Source organism: Cenococcum geophilum, assembly GCF_001692895.1.
Source record: "Cenococcum geophilum 1.58 unplaced genomic scaffold K441scaffold_4, whole genome shotgun sequence".
In the NCBI taxonomy this organism is placed as follows: Eukaryota; Fungi; Ascomycota; class Dothideomycetes; order Gloniales; family Gloniaceae; genus Cenococcum; species Cenococcum geophilum.
The window spans coordinates 4,324,781-4,340,417 of record NW_027137562.1 but is presented as its reverse complement, the minus strand read 5'-3'; the positions used below and the strand labels follow the sequence as shown (position 1 = coordinate 4,340,417).

Genomic DNA, 15,637 nt, shown 5'->3' with positions numbered 1-15,637 from the left:
AGTTACTATAATGATATCTGAACGTTATATAAGGATAGCTTACTGTAGTGTGGATCAAACCTTGTTGTCGCTCTAGCGGTTCCCAGGGAAGGTCACGTGACTCCAAATTTGATGCAGAGTTTTCCTATGTAAAAGATGCCCAAAAAATCGATCGCCCGCCACGACGGCAGCAATATCGACCTGGCTATATAGCCAGTCCTCCCTGTACATTATTGTATGTATACAAAACAGCTCCTAAAGTGGGAGATCACGCCTCTTAATAGCGCCAAAGTTAAAGGCCAGAATTAAAATTTTGGGTAGGACGTTGCACTATTTAAAAGTTAGCAAACCAAATCAAATAGCGCGATCTCCGGTTAAGTCCGAACCAGTATACGATTTCCTTATTAGGAAAGGTTATTTTCTGCGTTTAATAAAGCCGTTGTGGTTCTAGCTTCGCGTACACTGCAAGGCTGCAATAATATTAGGCCGCATTCGTGAGCGACGAGGCTCAAGCATATCACCAAGCTCACTAAACGATCGTTTGCAATCGCAGCTTAATGGCGGTATACTTAGTATATCAAGCGCCATTTAACTAAGGTTAGGAAACTCCATTACCATCGTCCTCTAGTATAAGAACGGATCGCAAGCCAGTGGGTGATCTTCCGCTAGTGGATCGAGTTTCTTCTACTGCTTGTACTCGTCTTCTTAATCATTAGATAAGGAAGGTGCTGTAGTAAAGGCGGTATAGGAATTGGTGGGTAAAAGAGGAGATTTTAGTAGGCTTAAGTCAAAAAGACGNGTTCGGATGTTTATTTTCGGCGCGTATATTATATCACAATCGTAGTATATTATAGAACTGCCCAAAATCAACCACCAAGAACCCCTATATCTACTCCCCTTAGCCAAAAATAATACCTATATCTTATGTATNAAACGAGCAAACCAACTCAATCAAACGAGACGATATAGGGCTTGATTGACTGCTAAAATCGGGTCTCTGGGTTTGATTGGTTGTTTGATTACAAAGCAAACAAACAAACAAACTAGCAAACGGGGTTTGTTTATCAGCAAGTCTGNTTCGAACAACGGAGTGGGCGAGGAGCTTCGCATAGTTTAGACTATGGAGGACTCCGGAGGAGACTTGGATTTTGAATCCAGAGAAGAAGGTCGAGTGAGAGGTGTGGGAGGGACCCCGGAAAGGTGAGGTGCCCGGATGCTTGGAAAGAGCGAATTTAGCTGACAGTCGAGATTCAGACGACTTTATTTTGTAGCAGCGGCGACGAGTAATCGAGAGCGCTTCCCGTGCATTAGTGATTGCTTTGGCTGGTGAAGAATACTTGCCAGTTACTTGCCCTGATGCCGGGGCCAATCTGGGGCCAATAGTCTTCAGGGCGAGTATGTACAACCATAAGGATAGACGAGTGTTCGTAGGATACACGATAGCAAGATATCATATACAGCGACAGAAAACGAAATTTTGGTGTCGAATAATATTGAACTAATAGGAGCTAATTTTGTCGCTGCGAAGTACACCCCCAAAGAAACACATACAAACCCTTTTGCGCACTCTATTGAATGCTTGGTGACATGAGACCAACTGATAAGCCTACGAGAACGGAAACCAACTCACCATATGCGCAGGACCTACCCATATTTTGTTAGTTGCAGAAACAAGACTGAAGGTAGCTCTCATTTTGGTTCTTCTACGTTCCGTAGAAAACAAATCTTACAACAGCAAGCTCACTAGATTTCACCAAACGAACAAGTAAAACATAATTCCGGGGCCAATTTTGTGGAGAGAACGCCTTGCTAGTGAGACATACCCAGTTTCAGCCGGAAGTTTTCGTGACAATCGTATGCTCGTGGTCATCATAAATCGATATTCCTCGATCCAACAACGCCAGAAAGTAAGTTTTCGTATGCATCTTCCAAACAACAATTCGTGAGTCCAGGAATTCATTGTAGGAGGCATTCGCTAATTATCCTCATGATCATTCATCACTCTGCGGTTGAACGCCGTTTTGTGGATCTCACACTTGGCCTCATTCGCATTCGCATCTTCGAGAAGAGCCCGGGCTCTAGCCTCTGCAGCCTGGGCTCGAGCAGTGTTAGCTTGAGCTTGTAGTTCGTAGGCGAGCTCTTGCTCCCTGAAAGCACGAGCTCTTCCCTCAGCTACCATGTTTTGATAGTGCAGCATCTGCATATATGTGCTGTATGCCTGCTCGCTGTAGTACCGAACGTGCGGGTTCTCGGTAGGAGCATTGTTGGCAGGAGCGCTGCTGACATTAGCCGAGTCGTCAGTGTTTTCCAGTGAATGTTCTTGTGGATTCTGCATAGGGCCGCGGTGGAGAGTCCCTTGTAGAGGAGCGGATCGGTTCGCTAGAGGAGATGGTGAGCGGCTGTCTGTGCTGGCCTGGTATCCTCCATCGTCAGAAAGAGCTTGACCGTCTCTTTTGATGTTGTCATATCCAAAGCCGATGATGGTAGAAGCGCGCTCAGGCATAACCTCCTCTTTTTCTCCATCAGGCTCTTTATTCATGGTTGACGCACTGCCACTTGCCGCTGGCTGCTGCTCACCTTCTGCTTCCTCAATTGATGGGATAACAGTGTCCTGATTCGTCTGGCTAGCAAGATTCTTTCTCTCGTGAGCAGTTGCTGTGGCACGTTTCAGGTCGCTCAGAAGTAGTTCCACGACGGCTGCATGGCGTCCCCCACGGCCATCTATGTCAGCGAGCCGATGATTGACTTGTTCTAACATTAATTCCTGGGCATAGCCAAGCTCATTCCTCGTGATACGCGACAAGGCGGAGAGCTCATTCAGTAGATGATCGCTCCAGTTGCGTGGATCGTTTTCGATAGCGGCCTCGTCCCCTTTGTGTGCCTTCCGCCAAGCACCATCTTGCTTGCGTGGACGTATATTTTGAGGAATACAGTCACAGACTGGGCGGCCCCAATGTTCCTTTATTACTCTAAGTCGAGCTTCCCTACCCTTCTGCCTGATAGTAGGCAAATCCTCGAAGTTCTTCTTGCGATTCTTAGGACTTCCATTATCGGTGAGCATAGAAGGACGGGATTTCCCGTCAGCTTGGACCTTAGACGCCTGAGTAATGACTGATGGAGCGTTGAGCTCTGGGACTGGAGTATCCGGAATATCCAGCTGGGATTGAAGGATTTTGGATGGTGGCACACGAGCAGTAGATGCCGATGCCATGTTAGGACGAAGATGGCTATGTTGAGGGTTCGCTCGTGGGACTTCGCCATGACGATCCATTGAGGCAACTGGTAGAGGAGTGGTGGTAGATGTAGGATCCTGTTGATAGCGGTTCGGTGGTGCGGTATCATGATGGGAACCCGCCCTGTGGAATTTGGGATAATAACCTATTGCTGGGAGCAGTGGATGACCGGAGGTTCGCACATAATCCTGTTGATTGAGAATATGTTGTACGCGCAGGATTTGTGCTTGGCGGGCTAGATGCTGCTGATGAGCGAGAGCTCTCTCTGCGTGGCTTTCGTGCTGAATCCGAACCTCTGAATCGAACACGCTATTATCGATTGAATAGTTCTGACCACTCGTGCGGATAGTTGCCAACACTGGTTTGTCATTGCCATTGGTTGCTGGTGAGAGGCGGCTTGGATGACTGTCGATGGAAGTGGCGTCACTATCAATGGGTTCTGATTTGGGTCGCATGTTTCCGAAACCGGCTGGCATACAATCTTAAATAGCGAATTGGAATAGGTGAGGTACTGAAGAGTCGGAAGTGCAGTGTTGGAAGTGAACGACGGAGGAGTGCATTTGAGGGAGAAGAAAACACACTCGAGAATGGAAGTAGGGCGTGATTCTCTTCACTTCACCTTCACCTCCACGTGCAGACAAGCCTAAGTTTTCACTCCGTTATTTCATCGAAATCCTCTACGCCGTAGAAACTGCAACATCACCACTTGCACCTCCGCCTCTGGGGCTGACCATCAGTATCGCCCGTTGTCTATAACGACGAAATGGAAATAAACAAAAAGAGGGAAGAATGGCTAACGCATGAAGGGCAGCTGCTGTTTGGAAGCCAGTCTAGCAGCAGTGGCATGTGAGCTTGCTCCATATAACGCAAGTCTTCAAGGCCCTGATACAGTGGGTTTCGGAATAGATCTTGCTTAAAACTGCCAGAGCTCTTGGTATGATGTTTTCATCCACGTATTCTGCATTGGAACTATCCAGCTAAACCAGCATAGCAACGGAGGACTGCTATTTCGTGAGTGCCGGAGTCGTGATTTCAGACAGACAAGACTCTGATTAAAGGCTGTTAGCCTGACTGGAAATCCTGCAACATGTGACATATTAGACCAAACGGCTTTGTTCAGGCGAGGATGACAACAGGAGAGTTTTCGCTGCGAAATCGATATTCCAAAGTGCGAGAAGCGAAGATTTGGATTGACGAGAAGTGTTTTAAGAATATTGGTCTTTACTCTATTTGCCACAAAATGCGAAGATTTCACCCAAGGTTGAAAACATCAGCTATCACATGTCGCCGCTATAAACCTAAGCTGGCTAGAAAAGGCGTCCACTATATTCAGCAAATATTTTTCGGTGCAGGCGAATCCCTACTTTACTTCGACGGAGCAGGGTAGGGGGAACAAGCCAGGTTTCCTTACCGTCGTGCATGGAATGTTCCAGGGTTCTTAATCGCTCGGAAATTTTTGATCGGGACATGATCCCTGTTATGCTTGATTTGTTAAGGAGTCAAAGTGGCACCTGGTTGCTTTTGCTTAGTTTATTATTGTCGAGCCCTTTGAAATCAAGTCATCCTCGCCTCGTTCTAGAATTGTTGCTTTGCTGGAAGCTCGTGGCTAGATGTGCCTCTTTGCTCTCGTTGGAGGGGAGTTCCGACAACCACCGTGCTTAAACGCTGAAGCGATAGGTTAGGCTTTCGTGCACCCAGCTTGGCGGGGGAGGTACCCGAGAGTCTCGCATGTTCAGCTATTGTAGTCGAAATACGTTTTTCACTCTAGTCATCGATGCCGAGGTTACATGGTTGTCTACTGGCGACATGAAAACGGCTTCGAAGGAACACGTAGCTGCACCATCGCAGGAAATTAATTGTGCTTGGAGCGATCAGTATCCACAACTGGGCACTGGGCATGCTCCGGGCGATGAATGAAGAGCCGGGGGTTTTGTGATGGGCTTGAGCGCGTTAGTGGGGTCCGCAATCAGAAGTCGGATGTTTCAAAGCTGAAGAGTAAACGGTGAAGGAACTGTTTCGACAACTAGAGAGAGATGGCTGATGTGAAGACATGGAGATACTTACAAGAAAGTGTTGCGAGAGGGCTTCAAGCCCAATCGATTATAATTGCGTATGTACACGACTCAGACTATCAATTGAGGCTTGGTGTCGGGGATGAACGCATAGGGGAAGGATGAGACAAAGCCAACGCCGCCGCAACCCAGAATAGAAGGCCAATCGCAATCGGCGACGACGGAGCACCGTTATGGCTCTATACCGCTCCTAGCTCTCCCAGCGATATCCCACTGGAATGTTGGCTAGGACTGGAGATGAATCGGGGTCTGGCAGAGTGGTTTTAGCATCGGAAGGAAGAAACATGAGTAGAGCAGGGCTGTGAGTCTGAATGCCTTAGTGTCTGAGTGTCTGAGTGTAGTGAGCCTCTTTGGACACGGGCCGATAACACGTTATGGCCGCATCCGACTGCCACAGCCCACGCTCTCTGCGTGCTGGCGCTCTGGGAGCCAAGTGATGATAGATTGGGGCAGGGCTATCGCGGCTCATGAGTTATGGGGGTTCAACGGCTTTGACGATGTCAATAAAGCTCGCCTCGACAACCGGTAAGGCGGCGAATCCGAGATGACCTAATCGGCGGAATCGCATCACGGGCCAAAGTGAAAAAGGGCAAGGACGAGCAGGGGCGAAGCTCGGGGAGCTCAGCAAAAACCTTGGAAGATTTGCACTGTCAATGGAGCGACGCCTCTGGACACCGACTTCTCTCTCTCACGTATTGCGTTGCTGACCTCAGACCTTAAGTGATTAACCCCAGGTTGTCCTCGGCTTTAAAACTATATCGCCCTGCCACAATTACTAATTCGTCTTCCACCGGCCCCAATCACAGTCTGCTCCCTTCCGACCACCACACCATGCATGGGCTGTCCACCGCGCGTGGAGACTGGGATGACTCGTCGGTGCAATCGAGGAGTAAGCCCCCCACACCGGCAGCCCTGCTGCCATCTTCCTATGAACAGACCTCTGACTTGTCCTCTGCGTACCACCTTATTTGTCCGTCTATGTGCTGCCAATCTCACTAGCCGCGGCATGAGCGGACAAGCTCACACGCTTTCGAAGCTCTTTGCTGGCGAGCCCAGCAAATCTGATCGAGATCAAAGCCGTGTCCAACGGCACGATTCTGGAAAATACCTGGGTGTTGGTTGCTGGTGGAAGTCCTCCAGTTGTCCCAGAATGAGAGAATTGCTCATGGCAATGCTCATGGTAACGCTTATGGCTTGTGAGACCTCACTGCTTGGGATTACACCTGACGCGCCCTATGAGGTACTTCTGCGGTTGATCAGTAGAGGTCTGCATCGTCGACAGTCTTTAGTAACCGCTGTGTCGGTATTTCATCGATGGTCTGAGAAGTTGAGTATGAATCATATCCCTACGGGCACGAGCTCGCGCGCTTGCCGTTGTGCATGGCTCCATGTATCGAGGTAAATTATCCATGCAACTCTATCAAAGAGAGTATACTAGAAGCTGAGCAAGGAGCATTGCGCGTTTTCGGACCCCTTCCCTTTTGTTTCGAGCTCTCGTTTCCTGGACTAGCTTCAGTAAGATGCGCAATCCCATTTCATGATAACAGCGTCATTAGCACTCAGGCTTGCGCCCCCAAAATGTACAAGTGCGCGGGATCGCACGCTCCTCGAGACCAGACACCAGTTTCAGCTTTCTAAGTTGGTCCATCAAGGCCTAAAGCTGCCGACCAATCACGTGTGCTCAGCAATGCGAGACATCGATAGCTCCGCCACTGCCCGCCACGTAGGTACACGCTCATTCAGCCTTATTACTGTGGGAGATCCCTTGGGATTTATTACTGCACTGAAAACCGCTGCGCTTCTATCATAAATTTGGACTTGCTAGATTCTCACACCTTACTTAACAGACGTACATTCTCCCTAGTTCCTCTCCTAACCCTCTCACACACTCCCACTCTTACCGCCAACTCCCGCCAGCTCTACTGTTAATGCGTACTGCTATATCTCGACTAAACCGGGACATCTTCTTACTCGGAATCCGCTTTGTATCTCGCTAAGAGTTCGTATCGACTTAGCCCGTTCGACCTAGCTTTTGATCACAGCTGCCCAGCTATGACGTTCCTCTCAGCGGAAGCCGAACTGGCTCTGATGGGTCAGGATGAATACTTGTTCCCTTCAAGTACCTGCCAGTCGCCACCGAGCACAATATATTCTCCGCCTCTTCACCATATGCCGCAGAGGTCGCCCATGGGACATCCCCACGCTGGACAGTACTACGCTCAACACTACTCGAGTCCGAGCATGAGTTCAACTTATGGTCAGCAGTCACTTTGGTCACAGCCAACCCAGATGGCGCAGAGCCACATGGGGTATTCGACATATCCTCCGGCAACCGGAAACCTGGTGCCTACGCAACAGCTTCCTGTAGGGTCCGCAGTAATTTCCGGCCAGGTGGGAGAAACGCGAGCGTCGAGGTCTCCTTCGGATTCATCAATAGGAGCATATCCAGGAAGCACGCAAGATGATGGGTCGGTGAACGGCTATTCGCGGTCCCTATCTCCAAGCGCACAGGACCTCCGAGCTTATGGATATCTCAACAAGAACGGCACATGGACATGCGCCTACCCGGGCTGCACGTCGAGAGCTGTCTTCACGCGAGGGTGCGATTTAAGAAAACACCATAAACGGCACACCAAGTCTTTCTTCTGCCGACACGAGGGCTGCCCACAGTCAACAGGAGGCGGATTCTCCAGCAAGAAAGACCTCGCAAGGCACGAAGCGAAGCACAACCCAGGAGTGATTTGCGAGTGGAGTGGGTGCGATCGAGTTTTCAGCAGAGTTGACAACATGGTAAGTTCAAACTATATTTTCAGACTTTAAATTTTTATTTAATTAATTATTTACTGATTATGGATTTAGAGGGATCATGTCAAGAGGATACATCTAAAGAACTCTCGGCCACCAACCAAGCACACGGGCTCTGTATGAGGAGCTGTCTCGAAGTATAGTCCCAATTTTTTTCCAGTCGTTCATTTCAGGGGAGGTTTCAGGTTGGACTCTTTTATTCGTCACCACGATTCATGATGTTTATGACTGTCTTCATACGGCCGACTTTCTTGTGAAAGAGGTGCGCCGGTGGCGTTTTTTTATTTTCGGGCATGTTCTGCACATTGTACAATGGCGCCGGCGTCGATTGCTGGCAAATGGGCGCCAGTAAGGATTTTGGAAATTGCATAATAGAAGGGGATATCAGACGGGATTTGATTAGCGGCATGGGGGAGGCACGAAGAGAGGCAGCATCGTAGAGAAAGCAGACGAATCAATCAAGGCGTTCATTTTCCTCCAGTTCATTGGTGTGAAATGTGCTGCAGGGGGGCTCAAATTTTTGTTTTTGCTTTTCTTATTCGCAGATTCAAGCAGCCATACTAAGCTCGCACAATTTTTAGATTTCTTATATAATGGTGATGATGCTTTGACCGGCGGATTGTCCCACGCCGATCTTCATCGCATCGAGGATGTTGCCCTGAAGCGGGAATAGCTAGTGGGGGGCCTTGCAGATGGAGGTGACAGGGCTGACAGGGAGTGGTTATACCCCAGAAAGCCGTTAAATGGAAGCGCGGAACGAGTGGTTCTAGCGCCGGAGAAGGAGCCTCGGCAAGATAAGCCGTCAGTGCAGTGGCTGGAGATGCTGCTGCAGCTGCATTGCCCGTGTTGTCTGGTTGGTGGCTGAGGTGTAAGCAGCCAGGACAGGACGGTCAGACCGCCCTATGGCTGTCTCTTCGCAGCAACCGTGCAAGCCGCTCGGGCCCAGGGCTGGCTTTCGTCAACCATTTTTCTCCCGCTCTCTTTCCAGCTGGGTCGGAAGAGATGTCAGACATTCGAACGGGACATTGCTGCTTCAGCGGAGCTCCGATTCTTCACCCAAGTTTTTCCAAAGCTTGCGTGCGGTGCACCCACGTGTTGCCGCAACTTTGCCCCATTCTTCGGGGCACTGGACGGGATGACCAGTAGCACCCAGAGAAGCGGTTGATGGCAAAGTGATGGGCAAGCGATGGACAAGCAAACAGCAGTGCAGCAGGGCGGCAGGGCAACGAATGGCCCAGGCGTGTAGCCTCGCTATTCCGCTCGTCGCGACCATGGACGCCTGTCACCGCGCTGTTGGGCTGTCGGATGCATCCATCTTTCCGCACATCTCACTCGCATCGTCTCGGCCATGAGAGCCCGCCAGAACCTGCCAGAGCCTAACAGAGCGCAGCAGAGTGCTACGTCTTGGCCAAGGTACTGGAATGATGGACAGCAGGGACCAACGCTGGTTCCAATCAAGGCGGTCGTCGCCAACGAGGGTATGAGGGGGGTTATGAGAGGGGGATGTGTAACTTCTTCCACGATCGTTCCAGCCCGTTTCGATAGGCGAACGACATCACCACATGTCGCCCTCCCCTCCGGCCAGAGAGTCACCGGAACAAACCCCCATGGCGCCATGGCACCACGGCAACATGGCCAGCTCGCTCAACTTCGCCCCGTCTGTCTCCTCACCCTGCCCACCAACGTCGCGTCGGTGCCACGTTTCAGCGGCTGGTCTCGCTATTTTTTGCTTAGACTGACTGTTTTCTTCTTCGCTACGTTTCACCTTGGGGCACGTCCACGAGTCAAAAACTTTCCGATTGCATTAATCGGACCCCAGTGTCTTGGACATTGCGCCGCGAATCCTGCATGCGCCCTACCGTTCACTGCTAAGTCCTATACAGATAAGACAGGAATTTACAGCGCCGCTTCTATTATAGACACCTACAACGCAGTAGCTCGTAGCATAGCCCTTCGGCACGGACATGCAAACCGGAACGCTAGGCCCCGTTCGAAATATAACTCTGGTATATGAGACACTGCGGCCGTTGAAATAAAAGTCGCACCCTGCGTGCGGCATTTGAAACGTCCATTTAGGCCCCGTCTTTTCGGAAGACGCACAGCTCCTGCGCATCTCCACACGTCGTGCGAGCTTGGACGAATTCTCACGCCACACATCGCGATCGCTCTAACCCGCTTTCCCCACGCCGTGCAGACGCCCAACGAGAAGGCTTTGTCAACCGGAATCTTCCCCTTTGCAGCTCGTTCGCACTTGTACCTGCATGGCTTCGCCGTGCTTCTGCGGTACTTTGTTGCTGCTGCTGCTGCTGCTGCTGAGACAGTATCTGCGGGGCTGGGGTTGACTATGCCAGGGGCAATGTGCGGCTTGCGGGGACTAGTGCTTGAGGAGAGCAAGTTAACAGCTTTGAAGGATGAAAATCCTCCTCTCCTTGGTAGCGTCTCTGTGACTTCGACCAACCAATCAAGGCGGAGGATAGTTTGAGCTCGAAGCTATCGCGGCTTCAATACCGACCGGTGGGTATCCCGTCTCTGGCTAGAGGCCAAATCAAAACGCGGTATGTCCCTTCACCTAGAAGTTAACATCTTCCCACGTATCAGGTTTACGGTATGGTTCGACGCTGACGGCCAAGTATGCAACATGCAGACACGGGACACCGTCAGATTGTGGCAGCGGCGCAGCGAGCATATATAATAATAACACGCAGCGCGAAAAGTTAATCTTTATTGCTGCTAGTCTATGCATGTCTTTTAGTAGACCTCACTCCCTCTACTAAGCTGCGTTTAAATTACAAATGCCTCATAAATAAACATGCTGTGAGTTACTCACTTGCTTTGCCGCCCCACGCACGAGGGAATCGCTTAGCCAGGTCATGGTGCGCCCACGACTTTCTGCTGCTTCGCAATCCACTGTGCTCAGAACACCACATGCGTGCTCTTGTATACACACACATACACACAGAAAAAGAGAGAGAAAGAGAGATCTCAACAATGATGTTCGGGCTGACGCGTCACGATAGCATTTCCTATCTCTTCAACTTGTCTAAAGGTAGGTGGACGACGCAGTGATAAAGCTAGTCTGCCCCTTTCGTCTTCTAGTCGTCAAGTCTCCTATCATAAACCTAATTACCGCAAAATGATTTCTCTCAGTTCCACATCTCAAAGCCATTGAACCAATGCCAAAATCTCAACTCTTTTAAATTCCTGTGAAGAATAAAAATAAAATCAAACTCTCAGAACCCAACCCATACCCCTCACACCCCTAACCTAGGCCTTCCTCCTCCCCGCCCCCAAGCAGCCCTCAGCTAGCACACGCCCATCCCGCTCTCTCCCCGCTGCAAACCTCCGCCCTCCGCAACGCCAACCACATCTTCAACGCAATCCACTCCTCGCTGCGCCAATGGGGCTCCTCGCTCAACCACAGCGGCATGTCCCTCTCCCTGGCCTCCGTGCCCCACGGCACCCAGCTGTACCACGGCACGTACCAGCGCGAGCCCGTCACCGCCATGGACTGGCTGGCCTTTGAGCCCGAGCACACGCTGCTGTTCGCGAGGCCCCGACACGGTCGGCCGCGGCGGCCACCCGGGGGAGGCGATGGCGATGGCGATGGCGCCTCCGCAGGCTTCGAAGGCAGCGGAGACGAGATGAGAGAGGGGGAGTGGAGCAGCAGTACCGGCACCAGCACCAGCACCAGCACCAGCACCACGGCCCCGTCCCGCGCTGGCAGCCCAACAGCATCCGTAGCGACATCTCGTCCAGCCCGCCCAGCGCGAAGAAGAGCCAGGAGCTCGAGAAGGGGGCGGCGGCGACGATGACGATGACGTCCGCGCCGGCTTCCTGCACACCTACGCCGCGTTGCGCCCGTTACGCCTCCTCTATATCGACGGCGTGTCCGCCGGCAAGACGGCTAACGGCATCCTCGACTCGCAGGACTGCATCCTGCTCGCGGCGGCGGCGGGGCTGTGCGAGCTCGCGGCGCAAGAGTGGGAGGAGCGCGTCGACGGGTTTGTTCGCATTGAGGGCGGGTTTGGGGTCGTCTTGTGCGAGTTCGAGCGGAGGTTGGACGTGGTGCGAATCGCGCGGGCTAGGGAGGATGGAGATGGGGATGGGAACCAGGGGGGGAACGAGGCCCGCGAGCGCGACATGATGCAGTACTACAAAGCCATCGCGGCGCGCTACGACGGGATCGGCGGCGAGAGGGTGGTGCTGGACTACGAGCACTTCGTCGCAGCATACACCTACCCCATTGACCTCTTCTACTTCAGCAGCAAAATGGCGGTGGGAGCGCTGAGACGCTAGAATGAGGGCTGAAAAGGGCTGAACCAACTCCCACTAGCCCGACGTTCGTGGCGGCTATTTACATCTGGCATATTCTTGTTCCGGCCTAAGTGCGGGGAGGGATCTGACACGCCCTGTTTTTCCTCTATTATACTCCACACTATACCCAAGAATAGCTTGTCACAAGTGGAAGCATTAGTGTAATACAAGATTAGATATCCGCAATTAGCCTCCGCGTGCGCGTCCAAATAAAGTTTTGCTTTCCCTCCCCTCGCAGTGCTTCTTGTCCAGAAAAACATCGTCCGTAAGCACGAAGCGAATTCAGGCCCTCCATTCGCCCCGCTACCCACACAGCCCCGCTCTGGCACGCGGGGCTTGTAAGATTCGCAGCCCTAGTGGCGAGTCTCACCACGCTGAGATCATGTCGTGGGATCTGCTGCTGCGAGGGGGACGTACCTGCGCGATTCGCAGATCGGAGTGTTTGCTTCCCGACGCCGCCGGTGTTACGTGTAGATCCTGCTCGTATTCGAGAAGGCGGTAAGGATAGGGAGAGACTATAGGGCTGTGTCTTGTGGTTGTATTTCTGGGTTAGGTGGCGGCGGTGGGTGATGTTTGGTTTTGCTGGAGGTAGGGGTGTGATTGAGAGAGAGATCTAAAGATGGAAGGGACGGGTTTGTAATTTGGATCATGGTGGCTGAATGATGTTGAAGTTCGAGATCAAGAGTGTCTTGGAGTTTTGTCTGAGCCTCTGGTCTTAGATCGGTTCCGAAAACAGATCCTCAGTCTGGTATTCAGGTGATGGGACTTGAAGGGAAACGGAATTTCGGTAGCCCGTGTGAGAGTATGCCGACCAAGAATTCGGGATGCGTTTGTAAGTTTCCGTAAAAGTTCTGGCTTTGTTGATCAACTGTTTTACATCCTAAAACCCCGATGTAGCAACTGCTGAACGATTATTACGGAAAGACTCCTTGTATTCGCCGGAATTTTGCTCCATGCTCTTTCATAGTCGACATACGGCTGTTTAGCAATCGTTATCCCATGCTTCTAATACAATGTTGTTATTCTAGTACGGCGCTTCCGTCATATCTCTCAAACTAGCTCTCCGTGTGTCCGGGTTTGAGTGAATCGAATTTCTCATCTCCAATGCCTATGGCGTAGACTCCGTCTTGGAGGCATTTCGCCCGAGGATCTTTAGAAGCTGCTCAACTGAAATATGCTCTCTTCTCCATCGCCCTAGCCTTTCTGCTTCTCACCATACGTCAGAGCCCATGAGATATGCAAGCGACGTTAGTATTTGGAATTAACCTGGAAGACATGAAAGTGGAGCTAGTTATTGTGGAACCTTTTAGGCCGGAAGAGTTTGAATCATAGCGGCAGCTTTCTAGGTGACGTGGTGTTGGGCGGGGCGAGGAACAAAACTGGAAAAGAATTATAAAGACGCGTATGCATAATTGTATTTACGGAGATACTGTAAACATGATCTCGTTAATCCATAGGTAATGTGCTTTACCGCGGACGTCGAGTGCTACGTAATCCGCAAATGCTCCGACGTATCAAGACCGACTTAATGGGTTGACGAGTATGCTCTCTAGATGAACATTATAATGAAGAACAGTATGTTCTTACAGGAAAGAACTCTAGATGTTCGCGTTTCAGTGTTGCGAAAACTTGCCACTGGTTTCTATTGAGTCTTTTGTCCCGACTTTAAACCCTTTAAGAACATCTCAGCGGAGCTATGCATTGCGTAATGGAACTCACAAGATGGTGATGCTGAAGGCCTTAGCCAGGTAAACAGATTTGCGGTAAGTCCGAGCATCTCAAATTTACAGTCACTTTTCTAGCCTTGAAATTTGGAAGTGGAAGATTCGTCATGAATTGCAACTGATGGAATATTCAGAGAAAATGAGTAGAATACAATGTTGCCTTCGGCGTTAGCAGGCTGTCTGGATTAGAATAGCCCACACTCCGAATAGAACGCTCGAGTGGGATACCGTCGATCTATGAGATGAAGCTAGTAATGCTCGACGAACACGGCAGGCGACCTGAGTATTCACTGCTGCCACGTATTGGGTAGGTTGCGATAACGAAAGTATTCTTGTCCTACGGAATGAACAGCTTGTCTCCACTTCCGTAAACCTAGAATCAGTACCCATTACGGCACAAGCGAAAGCCCCTGAGGTTGGGGACCTTCCGGCTTCCCAAAAAATTCCAGAGACAAAATGGCCAGCTGTGGGTCTGTTGCGACTAAGGAAACAAACAAGACGAAAAGCCCCATGAACCTATGAGATTAAGAGGTGAAATTCGTCAGTGTTTTGTGTAAGCGGAATAGCTCTGCTGTAGTGAGGACTACCGGCCGTGCTGTCCTGAGATCTCTTTTACTATATCGTCCGTTTCATATCGATGAATGACTTTACAATTGGGGTCTCCGGCTTTGCTGGGCACGATGAAATCTCCTTATCTTTATCTCCAAGTGGCTGTAGCTGTAGCTATTCCGTAAAGCGAAACCCCTCTCCGTCCGTGTTCATCGAGTGCCTGACTTCCTCTAGCGACTCGAAGTTGAAGATCTTTGAGGGCTTTTCGAATATTACAGATTAATTGGAAGGTCCTGTCTAAACCTTAAGGAATTTCTGGCGTAGTATTACGCATGCTGTCATAGCGGTTTCAAGAACATATTTGTTCAGTCTCTATCGATAGACAAAGTCTGGCTCATTCACAACACTCCAAAAGCCATAGAGGAGGCCTAGAAAGCAGAGGACAACGAGGCCTTGGCCAATCCACTCAGGTAAAACCCTTGTTGACTCTTCGGGGTGGCTACTCATTGAAGATTCGTCGGCATCGGTATAGGCTTGTTGAGTCCCATAATTTGGTGGAGGGCCAACCAGGAGAGGAGCTGAAGCTGAATTGGTTGCGTCGTCGTAGGATGGTGGGGGTTCATTAGGGTGTTGGGGGGAAGCCGCAGTTGTCTGAGGTTCCTGGGGATATTTGTTAGCTTCGTGACTTGTTTCCGGAGCTTCTCGAGGCTGATATACCATCGTTGAAGGATTCATATTAGGCAGATATAATTCTCGTATCGCATTAGTAGAAGGATATACTCGACTGCATTCGTAGGAATAGTTTTCGGTGGTACATGTTGGTGATACAGTGAAGGGTTCCTGCGTCTGGCATTGGCGCCACCTGGTATGAAAACTGCGCCGATCGTGATAATGTGTACTCCGCTGTGAGTACGTATGCGGATGGCGCAAGGCACCATTTTAACACCTTTATACAAATGAC

At 50.6% G+C, this 15,637-nt stretch overlaps 6 protein-coding genes across 6 annotated transcripts; 3 read left to right on the top strand and 3 right to left on the bottom strand.

Annotated features, from left to right (window-relative positions):
* Window positions 1-1,460: 1,460 nt before the first annotated feature.
* On the bottom strand, window positions 1,461-2,739 carry K441DRAFT_653019 (uncharacterized protein; the record flags this gene model as incomplete). Its single annotated transcript, XM_067647458.1, has 1 exon — window positions 1,461-2,739. A coding segment is annotated over one exon (785 nt), but the record flags the coding sequence as incomplete, so codon positions are not given.
* A 4,404-nt stretch (window positions 2,740-7,143) lies between these two features.
* K441DRAFT_216336 (uncharacterized protein) lies at window positions 7,144-8,249 on the top strand. Its single transcript, XM_067640574.1, has 2 exons — window positions 7,144-8,074; window positions 8,144-8,249. The coding sequence occupies exons 1-2, from the start codon at window positions 7,337-7,339 to the stop codon at window positions 8,210-8,212; spliced, it is 807 nt and encodes a 268-aa protein (XP_067508973.1). The 5' UTR covers window positions 7,144-7,336; the 3' UTR covers window positions 8,213-8,249.
* A 787-nt stretch (window positions 8,250-9,036) lies between these two features.
* Window positions 9,037-9,576, bottom strand: K441DRAFT_653015 (uncharacterized protein). The gene has a single exon (XM_067647457.1). It carries the CDS (start codon window positions 9,360-9,362, stop codon window positions 9,123-9,125), a length of 240 nt encoding a protein of 79 aa, XP_067508972.1. The 5' UTR covers window positions 9,363-9,576; the 3' UTR covers window positions 9,037-9,122.
* On the top strand, window positions 9,333-10,380 carry K441DRAFT_216320 (uncharacterized protein). The gene has a single exon (XM_067640573.1). The coding sequence runs from the start codon at window positions 9,438-9,440 to the stop codon at window positions 10,101-10,103; it is 666 nt and encodes a 221-aa protein (XP_067508971.1). The 5' UTR covers window positions 9,333-9,437; the 3' UTR covers window positions 10,104-10,380.
* Window positions 10,381-11,514: 1,134 nt separating this feature from the next.
* K441DRAFT_673768 (uncharacterized protein) lies at window positions 11,515-12,385 on the top strand (the record flags this gene model as incomplete). The annotated part of the gene is made up of 2 exons (XM_067650677.1): window positions 11,515-11,839; window positions 11,871-12,385. 2 exons carry the CDS (start codon window positions 11,515-11,517, stop codon window positions 12,383-12,385), a joined length of 840 nt encoding a protein of 279 aa, XP_067508970.1.
* Window positions 12,386-15,003: 2,618 nt separating this feature from the next.
* Window positions 15,004-15,480, bottom strand: K441DRAFT_216314 (uncharacterized protein). The gene is made up of 2 exons (XM_067640572.1): window positions 15,394-15,480; window positions 15,004-15,336 (listed from the first exon to the last, which is right to left on the bottom strand). The coding sequence occupies exons 1-2, from the start codon at window positions 15,409-15,411 to the stop codon at window positions 15,049-15,051; spliced, it is 306 nt and encodes a 101-aa protein (XP_067508969.1). The 5' UTR covers window positions 15,412-15,480; the 3' UTR covers window positions 15,004-15,048.
* Between the last annotated feature and the right edge of the window lie 157 nt (window positions 15,481-15,637).